The sequence below is a fragment of the Lutzomyia longipalpis genome, chromosome 2 (genome assembly GCF_024334085.1).
Source record: "Lutzomyia longipalpis isolate SR_M1_2022 chromosome 2, ASM2433408v1".
NCBI classification, from domain to species: Eukaryota; Metazoa; Arthropoda; class Insecta; order Diptera; family Psychodidae; genus Lutzomyia; species Lutzomyia longipalpis.
The window spans coordinates 26,994,552-27,015,552 of NC_074708.1; the positions used below are offsets into that span (position 1 = coordinate 26,994,552).

A 21,001-nucleotide genomic window follows, 5' to 3' on the forward strand; every position below is an offset into this window, starting at 1 on the left:
AATTGAAGCATTGTTTTTAATTAGCAGAGCATATCAAATGTCTCATCATCAATAAATTTCTCATGGAAAATTCCTTTTTTCCTCCTATCTCCCCTAGTTGGACTTCCTTGTACTTTTATGACTTCCCCAATTGACTTCTCTTCGTGCTATTAACCATCAATTCATCCTCCATTTGTCACACTTTAAAAGTTAATATTCATGCATTTATCTCTTCAAGTTGCACGAATAATTATTTTTTCGTTGTAATCTCCCATCGCATTTAATTCCTATCGCAAACTATCAAACAATACGAGAGAAAAATGAGCCAATATTTTACACGTACATTTTTATGGGTCAATAAATATATACGAAGACATAATACACAAACTATTTGCATTGTCTACAATGACGCTAAAATATAATGAATCACCTGCAAAGTCAATCCATCGCATTTTGTGACCATGAGGGAATTTTCTGCCGGTCTCATTTATGGGACAAAATTTAAAACATCAGCTGTTACTAAACATACAATATAGATTTTCTTTATTTTCCTACATTACCATCCCTTGTCTGAAAGTGGTGTACATAAAATACATAAAAATAGGGGGTGGTGGGAATAAAGTTGTCCAAAAAAGATATGGTGCTGCTTAGGTGTGGCCTAGTGCCAGGTAAAAAGTACATGAGACACCATTAAGTAGCCAGTTGTGACGATAACACTGCCCAACATCAATGGAAAGCCAAATCTGCATGAAAAATTAAAGTTTTTCATTTATTTTCCTTGCGAGAAAAAAAATCATGATTGAGATTTCTTACTTGAAGTACTCAATGAAGGAAATTTTGTATCCATGATGCTCAGCAATTCCTGCCGCGCAGACATTCCCCGAAGCACCAACGAGGGTTCCATTGGCTCCCAGGCATGGTCCAAAAGCCAGAGCCCAGACTAATGGCTGTAGTGGAAGGCCAAGAGCTGGATTCTCAGCTAAGGACACCACAACGCGGATCTAAAGAAACACGAAGAAGCATATTTTATCATTTTCCTAAAGACTCTTTAAAAATTTTAAAACTGTTTCAGGAGACTTTTGATTTATTCGAAACTTAATTAATTTTGGTTTATTGAAAAGATTTTTAATTAAATATGAAGGTTTTTCTTGTTTTTATTGTTTTAGCTCCATTTTAATTGATTAAAAATACAAATAATTCGTTAAAAACGACGCCATTTTGAAAACGATACCGCCATTTTTGAATAAAAACTATTTTCATTAGACCGCAATTTTACAAGAATCCTCCATTTTGCTAAACTGCAAAAATTAATTCTTCCAAAAAATACTTTTAAATTAATAAAAATTAAATAAAACTCACCATCATTGTTGTAACAGGAATGCTATCGACGAATGCAGACGTAATGGCTGACACCCACAGGATAATAATAATGGCGACAGCCAGTCTAGACTCCTCCGAACAGGACATGATAACCGTCTCAGTTTGCTTCCCAATCCAATGGATGAAACCCAACCTGGACACAGCTTCGATGATGCAGGACATAGCGCCAAAGAAGAGTAGCACAGCCCAGTCGATACGCGACACAATGGACTCAAAAGCTTCAGGGTGATCTTTTGAGGTTATGACGAGGAGTAGCAGCATGCCCAGGAGGGAAGACCACGCAAGAGTGAGACGCTGCAAATTGGGAATGGATTGCACGAAGAAGAGAACAATGGTGAAGATGAGAGCAATCCCTGTCTTAATCAGAAGTGTCTTATTCTTGATGGGATAGGTCTTTTGTAGCTCATCCAGTGTAGATTTGTAGAGATCTGTCTCCACAGCTCCTGTGATGGATTTCTTCTTCAGTTGATGCTGCAGAATTTTCACCTTCTTCATGAGAGTCTCACGCACGAGATCGGCATCCTTGGAGTAGGATGACAGTGAAGCTGCTGCACGTTTCCACACGGCAATCTCACGACGCAAATCTTGAATCTGGGCTGGGATCTTCAGGCGCAAATCCGAGATATTGCGGTATTTGAATCTAAGCTGAATCATGGTTTGAATGCCGACGATGATCACTCCAACAGCCATGTGGAGGGTAAAGGTGAGAAAGGTTACCCCGTGCTTGGCGATGTAGTGATTGGAGGTGATGAGGATGTTTGGAGGATCACCAATAGGAGTAAGAGTTCCGCCGATATTTGCATGAACGATGATTGCCATGAGGATGGGAACGGGATTGAGTTCAACGACTTCGCAGAGTTTTATACTGATCGGTGCTAGGAGGAGCAGCGTTGTCACGTTGTCTAGGAAAGATGACACAATAACGGTTATGGCACAAAGTCCATGGATCAGTGGCCATATTCTACCGCCAGTTCCTTTAAACGTATAAACGGCTATGTAGTCAAAAACTCCTGTTTCCGTTAAAACTGCAACGAAGATCATCATGGAGAAGAGAAGCATGATCGTCTCAATGTCCAGCCAATCGATTATTTCCCTGAATTGTGGACGATCGTCAAGACCGGCTAAGATCGCAACAGCAAGGGTTGACATGATGACCGTGGCAAAGGTGCGATGCACGATCTCCCAGATGATCAGAACATAGAGCAGAACCATGATCAGTGCAGCATAGATCACACCAACTTCCACATTCATCGGTTCAACGTCGTACGTTACCTTGACGGCAAAGTCCTGATCGAAGTTTGTTGTCCACATCTTGATCCTTACTCCCAGATCTGGATTATCGTAGGCAATGTGCTCAGAGACAACTGTGAAGTGGTGCTTTTTCGTCACCATTGGAGCTTTGTCAACGTCTTCTGGCTTCACGAGAGGAACCCTCCAGACATCCCCGATATTCTCCAACAATTGTGCCTCATCCACGCTTATGGTGTCATTGGTATCAGCTGCAAAGGTTACCAGCTGAAGGGCAACCGATAGGTACTCTGTGGTCTCATTTGAGTACTCTGTGGGAAGGAATGTTCCTTCCATTGTGACCAGGACACGATTCTCAGGCATTGGACGAAATTCGTAGCCCTTGAAATCATTTGCAGGCACTGCGAGGGTCTTTGTGGTCAAAATTTTCTCCTTCTTCATCATCAGGATGATGGCAAAGGTGAACCAGCAGATGATTAGGAAGCCCGATTTGAGGTACTTCCTGTACAGGGGATCCTCCTTGAGGTTTGTGTGATCATCATGATGAAGATAGAAGTGGGCATTGTGTGGGAGATTGTGGGGTGAATGGTGGGATTCAGGTGTATGATGGGGAGGGTTTGGGTGGGAACTGAAAATTCCAAAAATTTTATTTTTATTCAAACATTTTATTTAAATGTGAATTTTTGCACAATTTATGCGCAATTTTTGGACAATATTTGAGCAATTTTGGAGCAATTTTGTAGCTGTTTTATTTGCACCAAATAAAATAAATAATTTCAAGGTGCAGAAATTCTGCCAAAAATTAAATTAATATAAAATTAGCAAAGTTCAAAGAGCCGACGAAGAAATTTAGACAAATGAAGAAAAATAATAAAATGAGAGAATTATGAGAATTATGAAAGATCTCTCAATCGCTCCTTGTTGACTTTTCTTTCACAATTTAGACCAATTTAAATGAAAAGGCGTTTATTAAAAAAATCCACACCATATAATTCATTCCGGCGCCTTCGACGCCGCCCCGCTTTAATGAAGAACTTTGTCAGAAGAACCCACAAACGATATGCAATTAGTCCGGGGGAATGTATTAATTAAACTGCTGACCATAATTTCGACAAGAGAAAAAAATGCTTTGCTTAATAAATCGTTTTTTTTTTGGCTTTTCCTTGATCTCAATATAATTTTGATCGCGTTTATTGTCCTCTCGCGGCCTTTACTCTATTGATTCTGCTCGCTTGGGGAGCTTTCACATTTTTCTAAAAAAAAAGTAAATTTTTTCCTCCTCAAACTCTCACTAAAAATCTCCACTCGATGAGTGATTTATTTGTTGTGCCTGTGCAAATAAACTCCGCTCACGGAGATCTGTTAGTGCCAACAGATGGGGGGGCGCATCAATAAAATTACTCTCAATTATTGCAAAATGAATTGGAAGCTAATTTGCCATGGCGGGAAAATTGCGTGGGAATCCTCTTACCTGATTTCATGCTCATCGGGCTTCGTGGTGGGCTCCTGGTTCGAGGAACTCGGTACTTTGATCGTGATAAAGGATTCCGAATGATCGGAAGATCCATCACCATCCTCATTGCTCGCCATCGCGATCTCCTCATTGTGAATCTCATCCGAGTTCTCGTCGTGCGATTCACCTGAATGGAGGATATTTAGCATGAGAATTGTTTTTATTTATTTACTCTTCATTTAATTTCAAATTGCATTGCTCGTCACGTGAAATGCCCCATTCCTCCCATTGTTCTCGCAATAAAAGGAAAAAAACCTTCGAAATTGATACACCGGCCAGTGCGTAATTCAAATTTATTCAAAAGCGGGAAAAGGGGGAAGAACAGAGCTGGAAAATGCATAGATTAGAGAATTTTTCTAACGGTGAGTTCACGTTTAATTAATTAATTAATTAATCAGAGTCTATTTAGAATGAAATTCTTTCTCATTAAATTCTCGTTATTTTGTGAGATCTCGAAATAAAAAAAAATTGTTAGAACTTTTATAATTTGCCGGAAAATGTGAATAAAGTTTAGAACAAATTAAAACAAATTCTTAATCTTAAATTTCTAACGTTAGATATTATTTTTCTTTAATTTTTAAATGCTGTCATTGAATAAATTTCTTTTTTGCGATCTAATTTAGTTTTTCTTTTTTTATAGATTTTTTTATCTTTTTTAAATTTTTAATAAACTTTCTGCCTGAATTTTCTAACGTGAAACCGATTTGATTTATTTTCTAACGTAATTCTGCATAATTTTCTAACATCACATTTCCTTCAAATTGTAAGTTTTATCCAAAAAATTTCTTGGAATTTAATTCTAATTTAATTTTAGAATCCATATCCTTATCATCCTTATCTTTAAATATTATTATCATCCTTATATTTATCTAGAAAATTCAACAACTCTTCATCCTTTCAACTCTGTCTAAAGAAGAATTAAAAAGGAAAACTCACCATGTAGACGATTGTGCTCCATCTGGAAGGACGCCAAGCTGGGATCCTGACGAATTTTTGGCGGTAAACCCGCCCACACCTGGAGGGATCCTTCGGTGACATCACTGGGGGAAATGAGGGAGAAAAATGATTTTCGCCGTGACTTTTTAGTCTTCTGGCTCCCCTGGGCGTCCTGTGGCCCCTTTTTATTGCGCCTCAGTAGCCCCATTTATTTATTTATTTTTTTCAAATGAATTTTCTCGGAAGATCCTTTTAGGAAGTTCAAAAATATCCACGAGGAGGAAGAGGAGACAACCCTGAACTTTTTTCTTTTATTATTTGTTCAAAGTTTTCCAAGAGGAGACACGCATTATGGTCAACTTATAAATAGTCACTGATGGAGGCTTTCTACGAAGGAGCCCCAAAGGTGGGATGGCGGAGCACTTGCGCACTGAATTATTCTCTAGAGCTCTCTCTAATCAAAGGGATCGCACGAAGGTGAAAATATATGAGTCTGATAATTTTCCCGCCTCACTTTAACTCCTCACAGAGTGGGAGGAGAACGTTTTTTATTGTTTTTCCACCCCTTAAATGAAGAAAAAATCGAATTGGGATTTTTTTATATAAAATGCGCGGCACCTCTCGAAAAATGAAAGGGGGCCTAAAAATAGCGCGGTTTCTATCAAAGAAAAAAATCCCGTCCGTTGGGGCACAACTTATTCCCACCGTTGGAGGGTACAAACTGCGATATTTTCTCACAGAGAATCGCAACTTTCCATCCAGATGTGTGGATTATCGGCAGTTGCCGTGCTTTTCCGGCGAAAAGCGTGGAAATGTGAATGAAAAGCACCAGTACCCGAAACTGATAGCATTTCCACATTTTTTTTTATTCACAATTTAACATTTTTTCCCTCTACCTAATTTAATTTATTAGCTCTCGCGAGGTCATGCAAAAATAAATTGTAATGTTTTTGAAACACCTGAGATTTTTACCTGGGCTGTGGAAATTGGTACTTCTTGGATACTTTCCGTACGAAACTTTTCCTCTTCATGGTGCTCCGGTTGATGGAAGAAAGATTCTTATTTAGTGGCAGATGGTGCTCCGTGGGGGGTGGATGTGTGTTAGAGATAAAGAAGAGGAGAGGCACACACTGGGGCACAAATTAAATTGCAACCATACTAGCGAAGAGCTGGCGACAATCTAATTGCTCCATTGAGGAGCGATATTGAAAGCAATTGAAGGGAATTAATTTGAGCTCGCAGCAGATGATGATTGAAGCAAACTGAAATGAATTTCAAATTGCTCCATGTAGTCTACTTGCAGGCCTTTCTCGTGCTCATGCGCATAATAGAAAAATTCTTTTATTATTTTAAATTCAACCTTTTGTTTGCTTTAGGGGCTATTTTAGTTAATTTAATTAAATTGTATTTTTAGTATTTTTACGTCCAAGGAGAATAAGTAAAATTAAGGTTAAGGAGAACATTTTAAGGGGAAATTTATTACTTTTTAAATGCTTTTTCTAATGAAATAATTCTTTAATTTATTTATTTAAATCTTTAAAAATCTGCCAAAAATTGTCGGGGCTAAGTTATTCAGTCTATTTCTTTATTTTCTGTGCCTAATAAATTTTATTAAAATAATTTTAATATCTTGGTATGATAGAGGACAATAATTACAATTTAATGATTATTTCTTTGGGTTTAAAAACGCTTTAGGTTTTCTTAAAAATTATTTTTAGACTAACGAATTTTATTCATTTTGAAAAGATTTTAATGAATCCATGAAAAATTATTCTCAAATCATGAAGAAAACTCACGAACAGAAGTAAAAGAATGACGTAAGTTAAGTAAATAGTAAGATATAAGCGTCAACACTTGGAGGACTTAACTAGTACTTGCTACCAATTTGAACCTTAAAATCGTCACAGAATAAAATCTATTCGACTTATCTCGATGAATTTAGCATCTATGTGTAGGGAATTTCAATTACTTTATGGTAGCAGAAAGAAAATCTCGAGAAAAGTCTTTTCTTTGAAAGTTAATTGAGGTCAAAGTCAGAATCCAACGCGGAGGACAAAATTGGTACTCATTACCAGTCAAAATCCCATACATTTTAACCATTGTTTTGTGGTTATGTTTCCCCATATTTCCCAAATAAAGTACTCTTGTTCACTTTTCCTCGGTGAAAATCATTAGGGGAGACCGGGGTAAAAATAGTCAATTTGCATAAATCCTTATCTGCAGGATTCCCCAAGGGCAAGAAAATTTCCTCGATAGGTCATTCTTATAGGAAATTTCCTGGCCTACAACTTTGTCTCAGACCACTTTTCTCTATCTCCACGGGAAATATGAGTTTTCGAGCTTTTCCTGAAACCTTCCGCTTCTGACTTTTTTTAAACGCGGCGGGTAAATATAGTCACCAGTTGGCTAAATAAAGTCGGTCGAATTTTCCGACATTTCCAATGATTTTCCACCTGAGAAATTGATAGTAGTTGATAGCTAAACTTCTCACCTTTTGATCAGCGACAAGGAATTTCACTTTTATACGCACTAAAACAGAGAATTTTGCGATTTTCTCAAACACGCCATTTTGCAACAAATGAATAGAAAATATGCCAAAAATTTCGATCTCCCATATGATTTACATGGGTTGACCCGATCTACCCCAAGGGGTATGTTTTGATTCAAAAAATTGTAGAGAAAAATCATTAAAAGTTATTGAAGAATACACCTTGGCAACATTTTCTGCACTAATCCAGCTAGTGAGAAAAATTATCAGATTGGAAAATTGCTGAAGGAAAACTTCGGAAAACGCGTTTTTCTCAATACGCAAAAGTTTGGGAAATGGGTCAAAAATCTATTTTCATTTTTAACTCCTAAAGTACTGATCGGATAACCTCCAAATTACTGTCAAAAATTATAGGTTGGTAGGGCTTTCCACCAGAATTTTTTCCGATTTATATTTTGGGAGAAATTGGCATTTGAAAATTCCAAAATGACTATTTTTACCCCGGTCTCCCCTAATATGAACTAATTTTATTGCCGAACGTGACTAAAAATTTACTTGAAGAATCAAAGTTTGTGATGATTTAGGCGCAATAATAAATTAAGCAAAACTGCAGCTAAAAAAGTCGTTTGAATTGGCAATTTTGCATCGTATCTACGCAATTAAATATTTAGTAATTAGGTGCAGTAATGCATGAAGGAGATCAAGAATTAGTGAAACTTTCGATCCTCGTTCAATAAACTGATTAATAATTAATTATTAAGCATATTTTATCAGCTGGTACTTGATACCAATTTGATCCTCCGCGTTGTGCTAAATGTTGGGTCCTCCAAGTGTTAAGAAGTACTTTTTCCTTACAAATTGTAAAATCATAAAATAAGCATTTTTTCAATCCTTTGCCTTTCATGAGAAGCATAAAAATTATAAAACAATTCTCTGGGAAGGAAATTCTTTTATAATAAAAAATCGTTGATATAGAAAAATTTTTCTTATCTAGACTAATGCCCTGGGATTTTATCTTTCATATAAAATTTTGGTTAAAAATCAGGTGAAAGTAAATTAAACTCATTTTTTTTGGCTCAATGACCGGAACGGAAATTAAAATTTCTTTAAATTCTTTCAAATTCTATGATATTTAGGAGGCTTTTTGCTTTAATATTCCCCACAAATTGTTTTTTTAATGTGTTTTGAATGTGTTTACGCAACTTACTTAGCTTACGTCTTACTATTTTCATTGAGTTTCCCCCGCAAAATGTCTTTGATTCTAATGATTCTCGAATCATTCACAACATAATTGCATAGACAGCTTACAGAAACCACCACCATGGGCTTTTATGAGGAATGAGGGCGCCACTTACCACGAAAAGGGATGATTCTGTGGGAAAAGTGCAAAAGTAATGCCTACTGGGTTGGTTCGTGACAACGGGAAAATAAAGAAGAAGAAGGCCTTTTAGAAGAAGTAACCACGCGAACATGTCTTATTCATCCGAGAGAAGGTAATTTTTTCATTTTCTTGTGTTCCCCATCGCGTTCCAGTGCCCGAAAATACACTAAAAAGTTCCCCAGAGTGCCCGTCTGGCGATTGGTTGTGTTTTGGGGCACCCTGGCACGTGAATTGGGGCTGAATGAGCGTTCAAAAGGTGTCTGCGTGCCTGGAGCTGGGCGACTCGCGGGGCCTGACAACATGGCGCTTGTGCGAGGGTTTCGCATTGTGTGATGATGACTAACTTGTGGGGTTGCCCTTGGGCTCTTTCCTTTCCCCCCCGCGCCCCCGTGTGTGGTTTTTTGTTCGTTGCAGAAATGAAGAGGGTAAGAATGGACCCCCGGCTGAACGAGAGCGGGAGTACGATGGGCCAGCTGGAATGGACCCGGACGGTGTCATCGACAGCAACTGGAACGAGGTGATTGATCATTTTGACGACATGAACCTCAAGGAGGAGCTCCTCCGTGGAATCTATGCCTATGGTTTTGAGAAGCCCTCAGCTATCCAGCAGCGGGCTATCATGCCCTGCGTCAAGGGGTATGTGTTGCAATTAACCTTTAAAAATCACTGAATTCTTTATTGAATTTAGGTTTCATGTGCAATCACGGAAAATTTCGCAATGTTTCATGCAATTTTGAAATTTATCCGTATCCTTTTGTGAAATTTTCCTATTTTCTCGGGAAAAATTTTTTTTTGCAAAAAATAAAATTTTAATTTTTTGAATTAATTTAGGTTCGATGTGATTGCCCAGGCGCAATCGGGAACCGGCAAGACTGCCACATTCTCCATTGCGATCCTCCAGCAGATCGACACGAGCATCCGGCAGTGCCAGGCTCTCATCCTGGCACCAACACGTGAGCTTGCCATGCAAATCCAGAAGGTAATCATTGCATTGGGTGACTACATGAAGGCCCAATGCCATGCCTGCATTGGCGGCACCAACGTCAAGGAGGACGTGCGCAAGCTGGAGCTGGGCTCGCACGTGATCGTGGGCACTCCTGGGCGTGTGTTCGACATGATCAACCGCAATGTGTTGCGCACCAACTCGATCAAGCTCTTCGTCCTCGATGAAGCTGACGAGATGCTGTCACGTGGTTTCAAGGATCAGATTCACGATGTTTTCCGTATGCTGCCGCCCGATGTGCAGGTTATCCTGCTGTCGGCTACAATGCCGGCTGATGTGCTGGAGGTCAGCAAGTACTTCATGCGCGACCCCGTGAGGATTTTGGTGAAGAAGGAGGAACTCACGCTTGAGGGTATCAAGCAGTTCTTTGTGTATGTTGAGAAGGAGAATTGGAAGATCGGGACACTCTGTGACCTCTACGGCACTCTCTCAATCACCCAGTCCGTGATTTTCTGCAATACTCGTCGCAAGGTGAGTCACACGATTTATTATTTATTTATTTTTTATTGTTTGAAAATTGATCTTTTATATTTTCTTTTCTTGGAATCTTTAAAAGTTCCTTAAATGTTTTTGCTTTTAAGTTTAAAGGATATATATCGATGCTCCCGAAGATTATGAACCATACTCCTGTGTTAAAAGATAATAATATGTTTGCACGTCGATATCTTTGAGAAAATTCATTTTAAATCTAAAAAGAAAAAGAAAGAACAACTTTCCACTAAAAGAAAACATTTGCTTGCTGCTGCAAGTGACGAAATAATGCAAAAAAGAACTTTCGTCTCTTCCCTGACCCTTCATCAGATCCCTTTACTAAATTTAAAAAGAAAATGTTTCAAAAAATCTCAAGAAATCGACGAAAAAATCAAATTTTCCCTTTTAAAGCAAGAAAAGAAAAATTATTTAGAAAATACAGAAAAAAAACATTTTTATTGCAAAAAGCAGCCTAATTTCGCGATGCGCCATCAAAGCTCACGGTCGTATGGAATTTTTACGCGCATATTGGCGTCAGCAGTTTTGACTTGATAGCAAATTCTGCGAAACAATCACTCCACAGACTTTTTCCAGACACTTCTCACCCATCTTGTGTGACGCTTTTGTTGATTTGTGACCATCACTATGAGTCACATTTTTCGCATCTATTGGGGTCAGTGCGTGCAGTAGAATTTTTCTGCTTGCTAAAATGGTGCGTTTCTCTTTCACACAACACCGAAACATTGAGACATTCCTCTTCCCAAAATTGCCGAGCAGGTAGAATTGAATGAAGTAAAATTCCATTGGTGAGCGCCACGTGGTCCGAGAGGTCACACACAGCCGAAATCGCCGTTACTTTTCTTCATTTCTCATACATTTCTTCTCTCAATCACAAGTCCGGAAATTGTGTGCGAGTGAAGGCTTCTCATGCTTCCAAAGCAAGCAAAGAAAGATCCCATAAAAGCAAAATAGATTAGAAGATGAAGAAGCTCTCAAATGATTTGTTTGATTTGTTTGCAAAATGTGACAAAGCCATGATAGCAAAATACGGAGAAAGAAGAGATAAGGAAATGCATGGAGTTCATTGTAAATAAAATTGATTCATTTCCGTCATTTTTGTGGGAAAAAGAGCAAAATGTTAATAAGTTTATTGATTGAAAAAGAAATCAAAATGATGAAAAATGTTGTGGGGAAATGCGTGGGAAAAATAATAATGAAATACTGCCGCTGATAGCTCAATGTATTAATATTTTATCACATTTCCTTCGAAAGTAGTGTGTCTATTTTTGACCAAAAGATATTTATGAATTTTTCATGGAAAAGTTTTGCTTGGAAATGTTTAATTTTTTATTGAATTTTTCAAAGTAAAAAAAGATCATTAATGTATCTCGGGATTTAAGTTGAAACAGTTTTATTGCTGATTAACAAGCCATGATGATTCAGTTGCAGATAATAGGGGATACTGGGGCTTTGTTAATCTTTTTGAGGGGAGTAGTCAGAGAGGAGGGTGTTTGGGTGTATACAAGGGGGGTTTATCTGGACGGAGTTATTCGAATCTTCGGAAAGATTCGGATTATTCGCCAAAGGAAAATCAAATATGAGGCTAAGCCTAAAAATGATAAATTTAAGCATAAAAACACTGAAATTAAACTGAAAAGTAGTAAATTCAACCCAAAAAAGTCAAGCCGATAAATCGAGGGCTACATTGTAAAAAAACGGCTAAGTCTGTTCGGAACTCATACAAAGTTAGCCGGTTTTACAATGTAGTCCTCGAAATATTTAATTTTCAGTCCCATAACAGCACAGATTAAGGAAGAAAACTTTTAAAAAAGTCATTAAAGCATAAAAAAGAACTAAATTCAAACAAAAAAGTCCTAAACACGTTTTAGGATTTTTTCTGTTTTGAATTGATCGGTTTTTTGCAAAAGATATTCATGTGAAGTCAAATATTCAGATCTTCCGAAATATTCAGATTTTTCGCTTGAAAAGCCAAAATATTCGCCAGAAAAAAATTCCTTGGGTGTATAAAAAAATATGAAACATAAATAAAATAAAACATAAAATATAAATATAAAAGTATAAACCCTCTTTAAAATTCAGGAAGTTCTAATTTTATTATCTTAAGAGGTCATAAAAATTATTTTCATGCTAAAAGTTACATTTAAATAAAAATTAGAAAGGATTTCAGATGTTATAAAAAGGATTAAACGTTAGAAAAAAAGGGAGTATAATTTAAGACAAACTTCAAACAAATAAAAGGATCGATAAAAATGTTACAACATTAACGTCAAACGTTAGAAAGCAATGTCAAACAACAGAAGAGCAACATCAGACTCTTGAAACGTTAAACCTTTGCTATCTACACATAGTATTACAAAGAAGGGCGAAAGTGCCAAAATCGTTTCGGCCCTTCCTCATTTGAGGGGAAGGTAGATGGCGCATGAGGTCTTTTTAAGGAAATTTGGGGGTAAGTGAAATGCAAGGAGGACCTTCCTCCCATTCACAAGATCATTTGCTTTCGAGCGCTCATGGTGATCACTTGAAGGGTCGCGTGAGCTGAGCGTTTTTTCTATATGGACTTTTTTTCTGTATGAACTTTTTTCTGTATGAACTTTTTTTTTTGTACCTACGATGAGTGGGTTGCAGAAGAGGTGCACAAAAAAGGGCTGAAGGAAGAAAAATGTACACGGAGTTGAGTTCAGATCTTGCAACATTTTTGGTTGTACATGAGTGGGAATGAACAGAAATACATTTTCTTTCCCTTTTGCACAATGAGATCTTCCAAAGTCTCGAAGAACACAAATTTTGTCTTTTCGAGCAAAATTCTGCCTCAAACACGCTGGTTCACTCAACACGAGCTGATATTGTTACTAATGAATTCAAAATTTGCAATAGAAAACTTTTATTTACTTTTTCTTTTAATTTTTTACAAGTTTTTTTCAATCTCTTTTTGAGTCAACGTTTAATCAAAAATTTACTTTTAAAGGTTAGTAAAATAATAATTTTGAAAACTCTGTGGAAATGAAAGAAAAAAAAAGTTGATTAAAAAAAATCAATCAATGGGCCTAATTCAGCGACCAAGAAACCCTTGAAATCTTTAAATTTTGTACTGAAATTTCAAGATTTCAAGCGAATTTCAAGGGTTTCTTGGTCGCTGAATAAGACCCAATATTTGGCTATATCAGGATAATATAAATTCTATTTGACGGTTTAACGAAAAAAATAAACACAACTTTTATTTTTTTCAGCGATGTTTCGGCATATTTTTTGTCGCATCTTTAGGATTTATAAGTGTGAAATCGTATGGATCATGGGACAGAAAACTTTATATAATAAAATTAGAAAAAATGGGGCTCACGATCTGACGTCTGGGGCTGGGGCAAATTAAGTCAATTTGCATATATGTTTCTCTGCAGGATTACCGAAAGGCAAGATATTTTCCTCGATAGGTCAATCTTATACGATATTTTCTGTCCTACAATTTTTTATGCCATTTGAGGGAATATGAGTTTTTGAGCTTTTCCTATCTTTCCACTTTTGCTTTTCGTGAAAGTCGACGGATAAATATAGTCACCGGTGGGGTAAATTAAGTTGATGGTATTTTCCGGCTTTGGAAATGATTTTTCACCTAAAATATTAATTGCAGTCTCTAATCTAACCTCTCGTCTGTTAATCCGTTACAAATCCGTGATGTTTTACCCACTAAAACAGAGAATTATACAAATTTATTAACCATGACATTTTTCGAATGGAAGGCTAGAAAATATCTATCTTAATATATAAAGCTGAAAAGTCTGTTTGTCTGTGGCACATGAACTCCTCCTAAACGGCTGGGCCGATCTTTATGAAATTTGGTATGCGGAGAGGAGTTCAATACGAGTTGCAAGCGCTATATGGGATTCCGCCCCAACCCCCCTTTATAGCGCCCTCACAGAAAAATTGATTTTTCCCATTTTCTACCTGCTGAAGGGTCAGATAACGGGATTTTTTTATTTTAAAAATTTTTCGGGGTACCGTATTATTCATCCCCCTTACTAATATACGCCACCTTTTATAGCTTAAAATGGAGTTTGCTCACACGTGATTGGGGGTTCGGGTTGACTAGTTGTATATAATAAAGAAAGGTCTGTTTGTTGGTAATCGTCCTGTCTGTACAGCTATACAAATCTACACCGTTTGTCCGATCGCGATGAAATTTGGCACAGAGGCTCCCTATATCAGGCGGTTTTGAGTGGCCGTATTCATTTCCCTCCAAACTCCCTTCAAGTAGCCCAATTTTTAGCTAATTTTTACCAATATTTTAGGAATTCTTTTGAATCTCTATTCATTAATATGTTCCGCCACAATTAATTTTTATCAAAAACTTGCGCGAAGTGAGGCGAGGTAAATTGGAACGAAGCGACTCCATGCTATTTACATTACTGACTGAATTCGCCACAAGTGACATGTCCAGGTTAAAATAATTATACAAAGAAATCCCTTTAAGTTAGTTTAAAACACTCATGCATTTCGTATTCTGCACTACCCAGCTAGTGAAGAAATATTGAAAAGGCGTTAAAATGTAGGAATGAATAAAGAATTATTATTATAAAAATATTTAAGAATACCTAATTCTTTCTAACACTCTAAAAGAACTTTTTGAGGCCTCAAAAATTTCTTTTTATTCTTAAAAATGATCTGACAATCTTTTCAACATTATGATGCAGTCGATGATCTACTTCAAATATCTCAATTAATGAATTCTAAATTCCGAGCAACAAAAAATCACAGCTAATATGCCGAAATATCGCTGAAAATTATAAAAAGTTTTGTTCATAGAATAGAAAATAGAATTTCTTTTATTCTATTATTTCTTAATAGAAAAAATTTCTGTTTTATCTGGTGTAGCCAAATATTGATTAATTATCTTATTTTAATCAATTCAATTTCATTTTATGAATAATTATTTTTTTAAAAAAATATTTTTTTTTTCAAAACTTACATATATTTCCACAGAGTTTTCAAAATTATTAATTTACTCGCATGTAGAAGAAAATTTTTGATTAAAAGTTAAATCAAAAAATGATTGAAAAGGCCTTTAAATTTTTTAGCTGTGATTCTTTCGAAGAAAAGAATAGCACAGCTTCTGTGTACCACCTAAAATGCAATGTTGTCAGATCGGGCTCAAACTTGGTATGAGCACGAATTAGAGTCCCCACATTCCAAAAAACGTATGCTCCAAAAAACTTTTCCGGCCGTCCGTCCGGCCGTCCGTCCGGCCGTGGCATAAAGTTTAATTGCAGGAGAACGGTAATAGATAGAGACTTGCGGTAAACGGCAAAGTTTAAATATCAACTGGAAGACATCCAATTATGAGGTCAAATCCACCCCCCCACCCTTCCGTCCGCCATTTTGAATAACCCCTGAATTTTGTTTTGCCTATATCTCAACCCCTATTATAGCTAGAGGTCTGAAATTTTGATATGTTGTAGGGGCCATCAAGACCTTTCCAACGATACCTCATTTTCGAAAATCGGTCAAGCGGTTTAGCCTGTATGGCTGTCACAAATTTTCATCGAAAATCGATCATAACTCGAGAACGGCTTGACCGATTTTGATCAATTTGGGGTCAAATGAAAGATCTCAGCAAGCCCTACAACTCTCTAGAACATCCGAAGTTTCAAAAATGGCCGCTAGGGGGCCAAAAATTAAAAACAAAAATTTCGATTAGTTTTCGATGAATATCTCGAAAACTAAATCATAAATTTTGATTAAATTTTAGTATGTTATAGTTGAGGTCAAGACCTTTCCAACGATAGGTCATTCAAGAAAATCTATCGAGCCGTTTCGGAGATATAGCGCTCTAAAGTTAGTATTAAATATCTCGGGTTCTACTAGTCCGATTTTGATCATCTCAAGCGCAAATGAAAGGTTTCGTAAAACCCTATAAATGTCTAGAACATTGCAACTTCGAGAAATGACCGCAAGATGCCCTAAAACCAAAAACAAAATTTTCGAAAATTTTAAATTCGAATTTTTCGAAAACTAGATCATAAATTTTGATTAAATTTTAGTATGTTATAGTTGAGGATAAGACCTTTCCAACAATAGGTCATTCAAGAAAATCTATCGAGCCGTTTCGGAGATATAGCGTTCTAAAGTTAGCATATAATATTTTGGGCTCTACTAATCCGATTTTGAGAAGATCTTTATTATGTGAGGTTTTGTAAATGAATGTTGAAATTTTTAAATTCATATAAGTGTATGAACAAATAGTGGAATATATAGGTATTGTGCGCCCCGCGAAGCGGGGCGTCTTATATATACATACATATATAAGTATATAAATACATAAAAATATAAAGTAGAATTGAAAACTTTTGGCGCCCCGCGAAGCGGGGCGCTTTATATATACATATAAAGCATATAAATGTAAATGCAAAAGTAAAATATAACGGTAAAATATATATAGCAGTATAGTATAGATTACTAAGAAAAGGGAATGTACATGGTAAGTTTCACTTACAGGCTGTGATTCTTCCTTCAGAGGCCAAGTAAAGTATATGTAAATGCAAAGTTTAATAGATAACTGCAGAGTATGGATTATTAAGAAAAGGGAATGTACTGGTAAGTTTCACTTACGGGCTGTGATTCTTCCTTCAGAGGTCAGTCCAAGTATGATATTTGATGAAGATTGAGGTGAAATGTGGCAGAAAATTCAAGTGTGTCATAAATTGGGGGTGCAAACTCTGGGGAAGGATGACTCGCGCCAGGAATCACAGCCAATGCGCGAGTTAGCCTTCCCCAGAGTTTGCCACCCCCAATTTATGACACACTTGAATTTTCTGCCACATTTCACCTCAATCTTCATCAAATATCATACTTGGACTGACCTCTGAAGGAAGAATCACAGCCCGTAAGTGAAACTTACCAGTACATTCCCTTTTCTTAATAATCCATACTCTGCAGTTATCTATTAAACTTTGCATTTACATATACTTTACTTGGCCTCTGAAGGAAGAATCACAGCCTGTAAGTGAAACTTACCATGTACATTCCCTTTTCTTAGTAATCTATACTATACTGCTATTTTTATATAAATAAAAGTTTTCTATTGCAAATTTTAAATTCATTAGTAGCAATATCAGCTCGTGTTGAGTGAGCCAGCGTGTTTGAGGCAGAATTTTGCTCGAAAAGACAAAATTTGTGTTCTTCGAGACTTTGGAAGATCTCATTGTGCAAAAGGGAAAGAAAATGTATTTCTGTTCATTCCCACTCATGTACAACCAAAAATGTTGCAAGATCTGAACTCAACTCCGTGTACATTTTTCTTCCTTCAGCCCTTTTTTGTGCACCTCTTCTGCAACCCACTCATCGTAGGTACAAAAAAAAAAGTTCATACAGAAAAAAGTCCATATAGAAAAAAGTCCATATAGAAAAAACGCTCAGCTCACGCGACCCTTCAAGTGATCACCATGAGCGCTCGAAAGCAAATGATCTTGTGAATGGGAGGAAGGTCCTCCTTGCATTTCGCTTACCCCCGAATTTGCACCAGTCCGCGCGCCATCTACGTTCCCCTCAAAAGAGGAAGGTACGGAACTCTTGGATTTTTTCATCCCTTCAGAGATTGTATTACTATATAAAATTATTATACAATGGTTAAACATTAAAAAATAATTACAGAATTCTTACGAGAATCCGTTTCAAATACGTTTCAATAGCCTGATGTTGCTTTTCTATGGTTTGACGTCACTTTTCTAACGTTTGATGTTACTGTTCTAGCGTTTAGCGATCCTTTTATTTGTTTGACATTTCTCTTAAATTATTCGCGTAAAGAATTTTAGCTATTCAGGCATTTATAAAGAACAGAAAACGTGTCCACCCCTTTCCGTTTTTAGCTGTGCTTTTTTCTATTTAGATTAGAATTGTCTACGTATTGTGATTTTTAAGGTAATTTAAAAATCTGAAAGTCTAAATAATAAATAAATGAGGAACTAAATTAAATAGAAACTCAAAGATGTTAGTATTTAGAATGATGTAATAAGGAATTGAAGTTTCGAGTCTAATAGTTTTTTAAACTTCTTTTTAGCTGTGATTGAATTCAGATTGCAAGATTTTCAATAAACTTTTTTTTTAATATTTTTAATCTGATAGATTGATACCCTCTCATAAATAAAAGGGCTCTCATGTTGCAATACTCGATAGTCCCCCAATACTTTTTTTTTTTTAAATTTAATAAAATAACAATTAAAACCTGCATGTAACCCCACTCTCCACTACAATAATAGGTATAATTTTCACACAATAATGATTTATATTTAATTGCTCTGTAAACTGAAGAAGAAGAAATTAGTTTTCCTGCAACAGAAGCAATTTTTCCCTATTCATGCAAAAGATTTTACCTCAACGATGATGGAAGTTCTCACAGAGCTAAAAAACTCTTTCGTTTCACATCACCAACTTCCTCTCCCCCATTTAATGCGCGCGCGCGAGTTCACTTTAGGTGCTCCATCATGCGGATTCCGTATCATCATATACTCGCGCTTTTATCTATTGTTGTTGCTGCTGAAATGCAACAAATAAGAGTTTTTGCAAAATATTTCAATGAGTTTATTTTTCTCCTGGTTGGTGTAGGTGGATTATTTGACGGAGCAGATGACTCAGAAGGAGTTTACGGTGTCTGCAATGCACGGAGATATGGACCAGCGTGAACGGGATGTTATTATGAAGCAATTCCGTACGGGCTCATCGCGTGTGTTGATCACTACGGATCTCCTGGCTCGTGGTATTGATGTGCAGCAGGTATCCCTCGTCATCAACTATGATTTGCCTACAAACCGCGACAACTACATCCATCGGTGAGTTTTCTTTTCATTCTTTCTTATTTTTTTTTTAGAAAATCAATTTTGAAAAAAAAAAGGAATTTTTTTTCTAAATGAATTTTTTCTTTGTAAAGAATTGGTCGTGGTGGACGTTTCGGCCGAAAAGGTGTTGCTATCAATTTCGTCACGGAGGAGGATAAGAGAACCCTCAGAGACATTGAACAATTCTACAATACAAAGATCGAGGAGATGCCCGTTAATGTGGCTGATTTGATGTAAAAGAGGGGTTGTCGTTTGAAGAAATTTTAAAGTAAAAAGAAAAAAATTTTAAACACCAACATATTGCGCGAATAAACCCGGGAAAATGGTGTAAATATTTAATGAAAAAAAAAAGAAATGCAGATTAAATTACACAGAAAAAGGACAAGAGTGAGAAAGGCCGCTGAAGGTGAATTCCTTAAAAAAAGATGATGAAAAAAACATATTTTAATAGACTCTTTTTCTTGCTAAAAAAAACTAAATAAATGCGCAACTGGTTGTTGGTCATTTAGAGACAGACACACAGAATTATAAAAAAAATAAAAAGAATATTAAGTAAAAAAATAAATTTGAAAGATGGATTTTAAATGGTTGGAAAAAATATAAAAAACTCACACAAATTCTACAAAAAAAAACATTCTAATTAAATGTAATGATGAAAGAGAATTGAAAAATAAATTTAAATAAAAAAAAAGATTCAAAAAAATCAATTAAACCCAAAATGAATAAAAAAAAAATATAAAAAATATTATAAATTGAAAAATGTAAATTTGATTTCTATTTAATTGCATTACTTATACGTTTTATTTTTCTTATATTTTTTCCTAAATAAAATATGAAATAAACTAGCATTTTTGTGTACCGTGAAATAAATAAATAAATAAAAAATGATTATAAAAGAATGAAAAAGTATCTAATAAAAAATAATGGAATTTACTATTTAGGCTCAACAATGATCTTTTTCTTTTCTCTTTCTCTTTTTTCTGCAGACTCTGAAAATAATTAATCTATTACGCCTATTTTTATTTTTTAACGTTAAGTTCTATCCTATCTACGTAGCGCACTTTTTAATTTTTGTTTCTTTGCAAAATTTCAAAATATTTTGTATTTTCTCTAACAAAGAAAAACTTTGCAGATTGTAACAAAACAATATTAAATTATTCCATTTTATTAACAGAATATTTTTTCATTTGGTTCTAGTTTTTGTTTTTTTTTTGTTTGTTTTGAAATATCTATTAGAATATTTTGTTTATTTCTTTTGTCAATTTGGTGATGGTTTATCTTTTAGCTCTCTTCGCTTATAAATGCTTACACAGATGGTAAATAAAACTTGGAAAAGAATTAGTGTTTTTGTGAATTTAGACGTGAGGACCTGATGAAGGGGGACCCAATCATCGAAATGGTGAGTTAGTTAAGGACTTTTGATCATGATATTGAGCTGGATTATTGTATAAATTGGATTTTTGAAGAAATAATTGAAGCTTTAAACTTTAAATTACATAAAAGTAATTTCTTTAAATTAAAAAAAATTTAACTCAATAATTTTTTTTTAATAATTTAATTAATTTAATTTTTTAATTTTATTTATTAAAATTGATATTTATTTCATTAAAAATTTGAATAAATTAATTTTAAAAATTGTGTTTTTTAATTGAACAGCAAAAACTTAAAAAATATCTGAATTTAATATTTTTGCTTATTCTTGTTCATTTTTAATCGCCCTCAAATCGAAGAAAAATGTCTTTAGAATATTTCCTTAAAA

At 35.6% G+C, this 21,001-nt stretch overlaps 2 protein-coding genes across 3 annotated transcripts; one reads left to right on the forward strand and one right to left on the reverse strand.

Moving 5' to 3' along the window:
* Nucleotides 1-495: 495 nt before the first annotated feature.
* Nucleotides 496-6,337, reverse strand: LOC129789850 (P protein-like). 2 transcript variants are annotated; one of them, XM_055826928.1, is made up of 6 exons: nt 6,029-6,337; nt 5,057-5,160; nt 4,079-4,247; nt 1,339-3,235; nt 793-980; nt 496-722 (listed from the first exon to the last, which is right to left on the reverse strand). In XM_055826928.1, exons 1-6 carry the CDS (start codon nt 6,085-6,087, stop codon nt 638-640), a joined length of 2,502 nt encoding a protein of 833 aa, XP_055682903.1. In that variant the 5' UTR covers nt 6,088-6,337; the 3' UTR covers nt 496-637. The 2 variants fall into 2 exon arrangements, with proteins under 2 accessions (XP_055682903.1, XP_055682902.1); XM_055826927.1 differs by lacking the exon at nt 6,029-6,337 and having other exon boundaries at nt 5,057-5,933.
* Nucleotides 6,338-8,918: 2,581 nt separating this feature from the next.
* Nucleotides 8,919-20,192, forward strand: LOC129789910 (eukaryotic initiation factor 4A-like). Its single transcript, XM_055827034.1, has 5 exons — nt 8,919-9,037; nt 9,340-9,561; nt 9,757-10,399; nt 19,013-19,236; nt 19,335-20,192. The coding sequence occupies exons 1-5, from the start codon at nt 9,015-9,017 to the stop codon at nt 19,477-19,479; spliced, it is 1,257 nt and encodes a 418-aa protein (XP_055683009.1). The 5' UTR covers nt 8,919-9,014; the 3' UTR covers nt 19,480-20,192.
* The last annotated feature ends 809 nt before the right edge of the window (nt 20,193-21,001 follow it).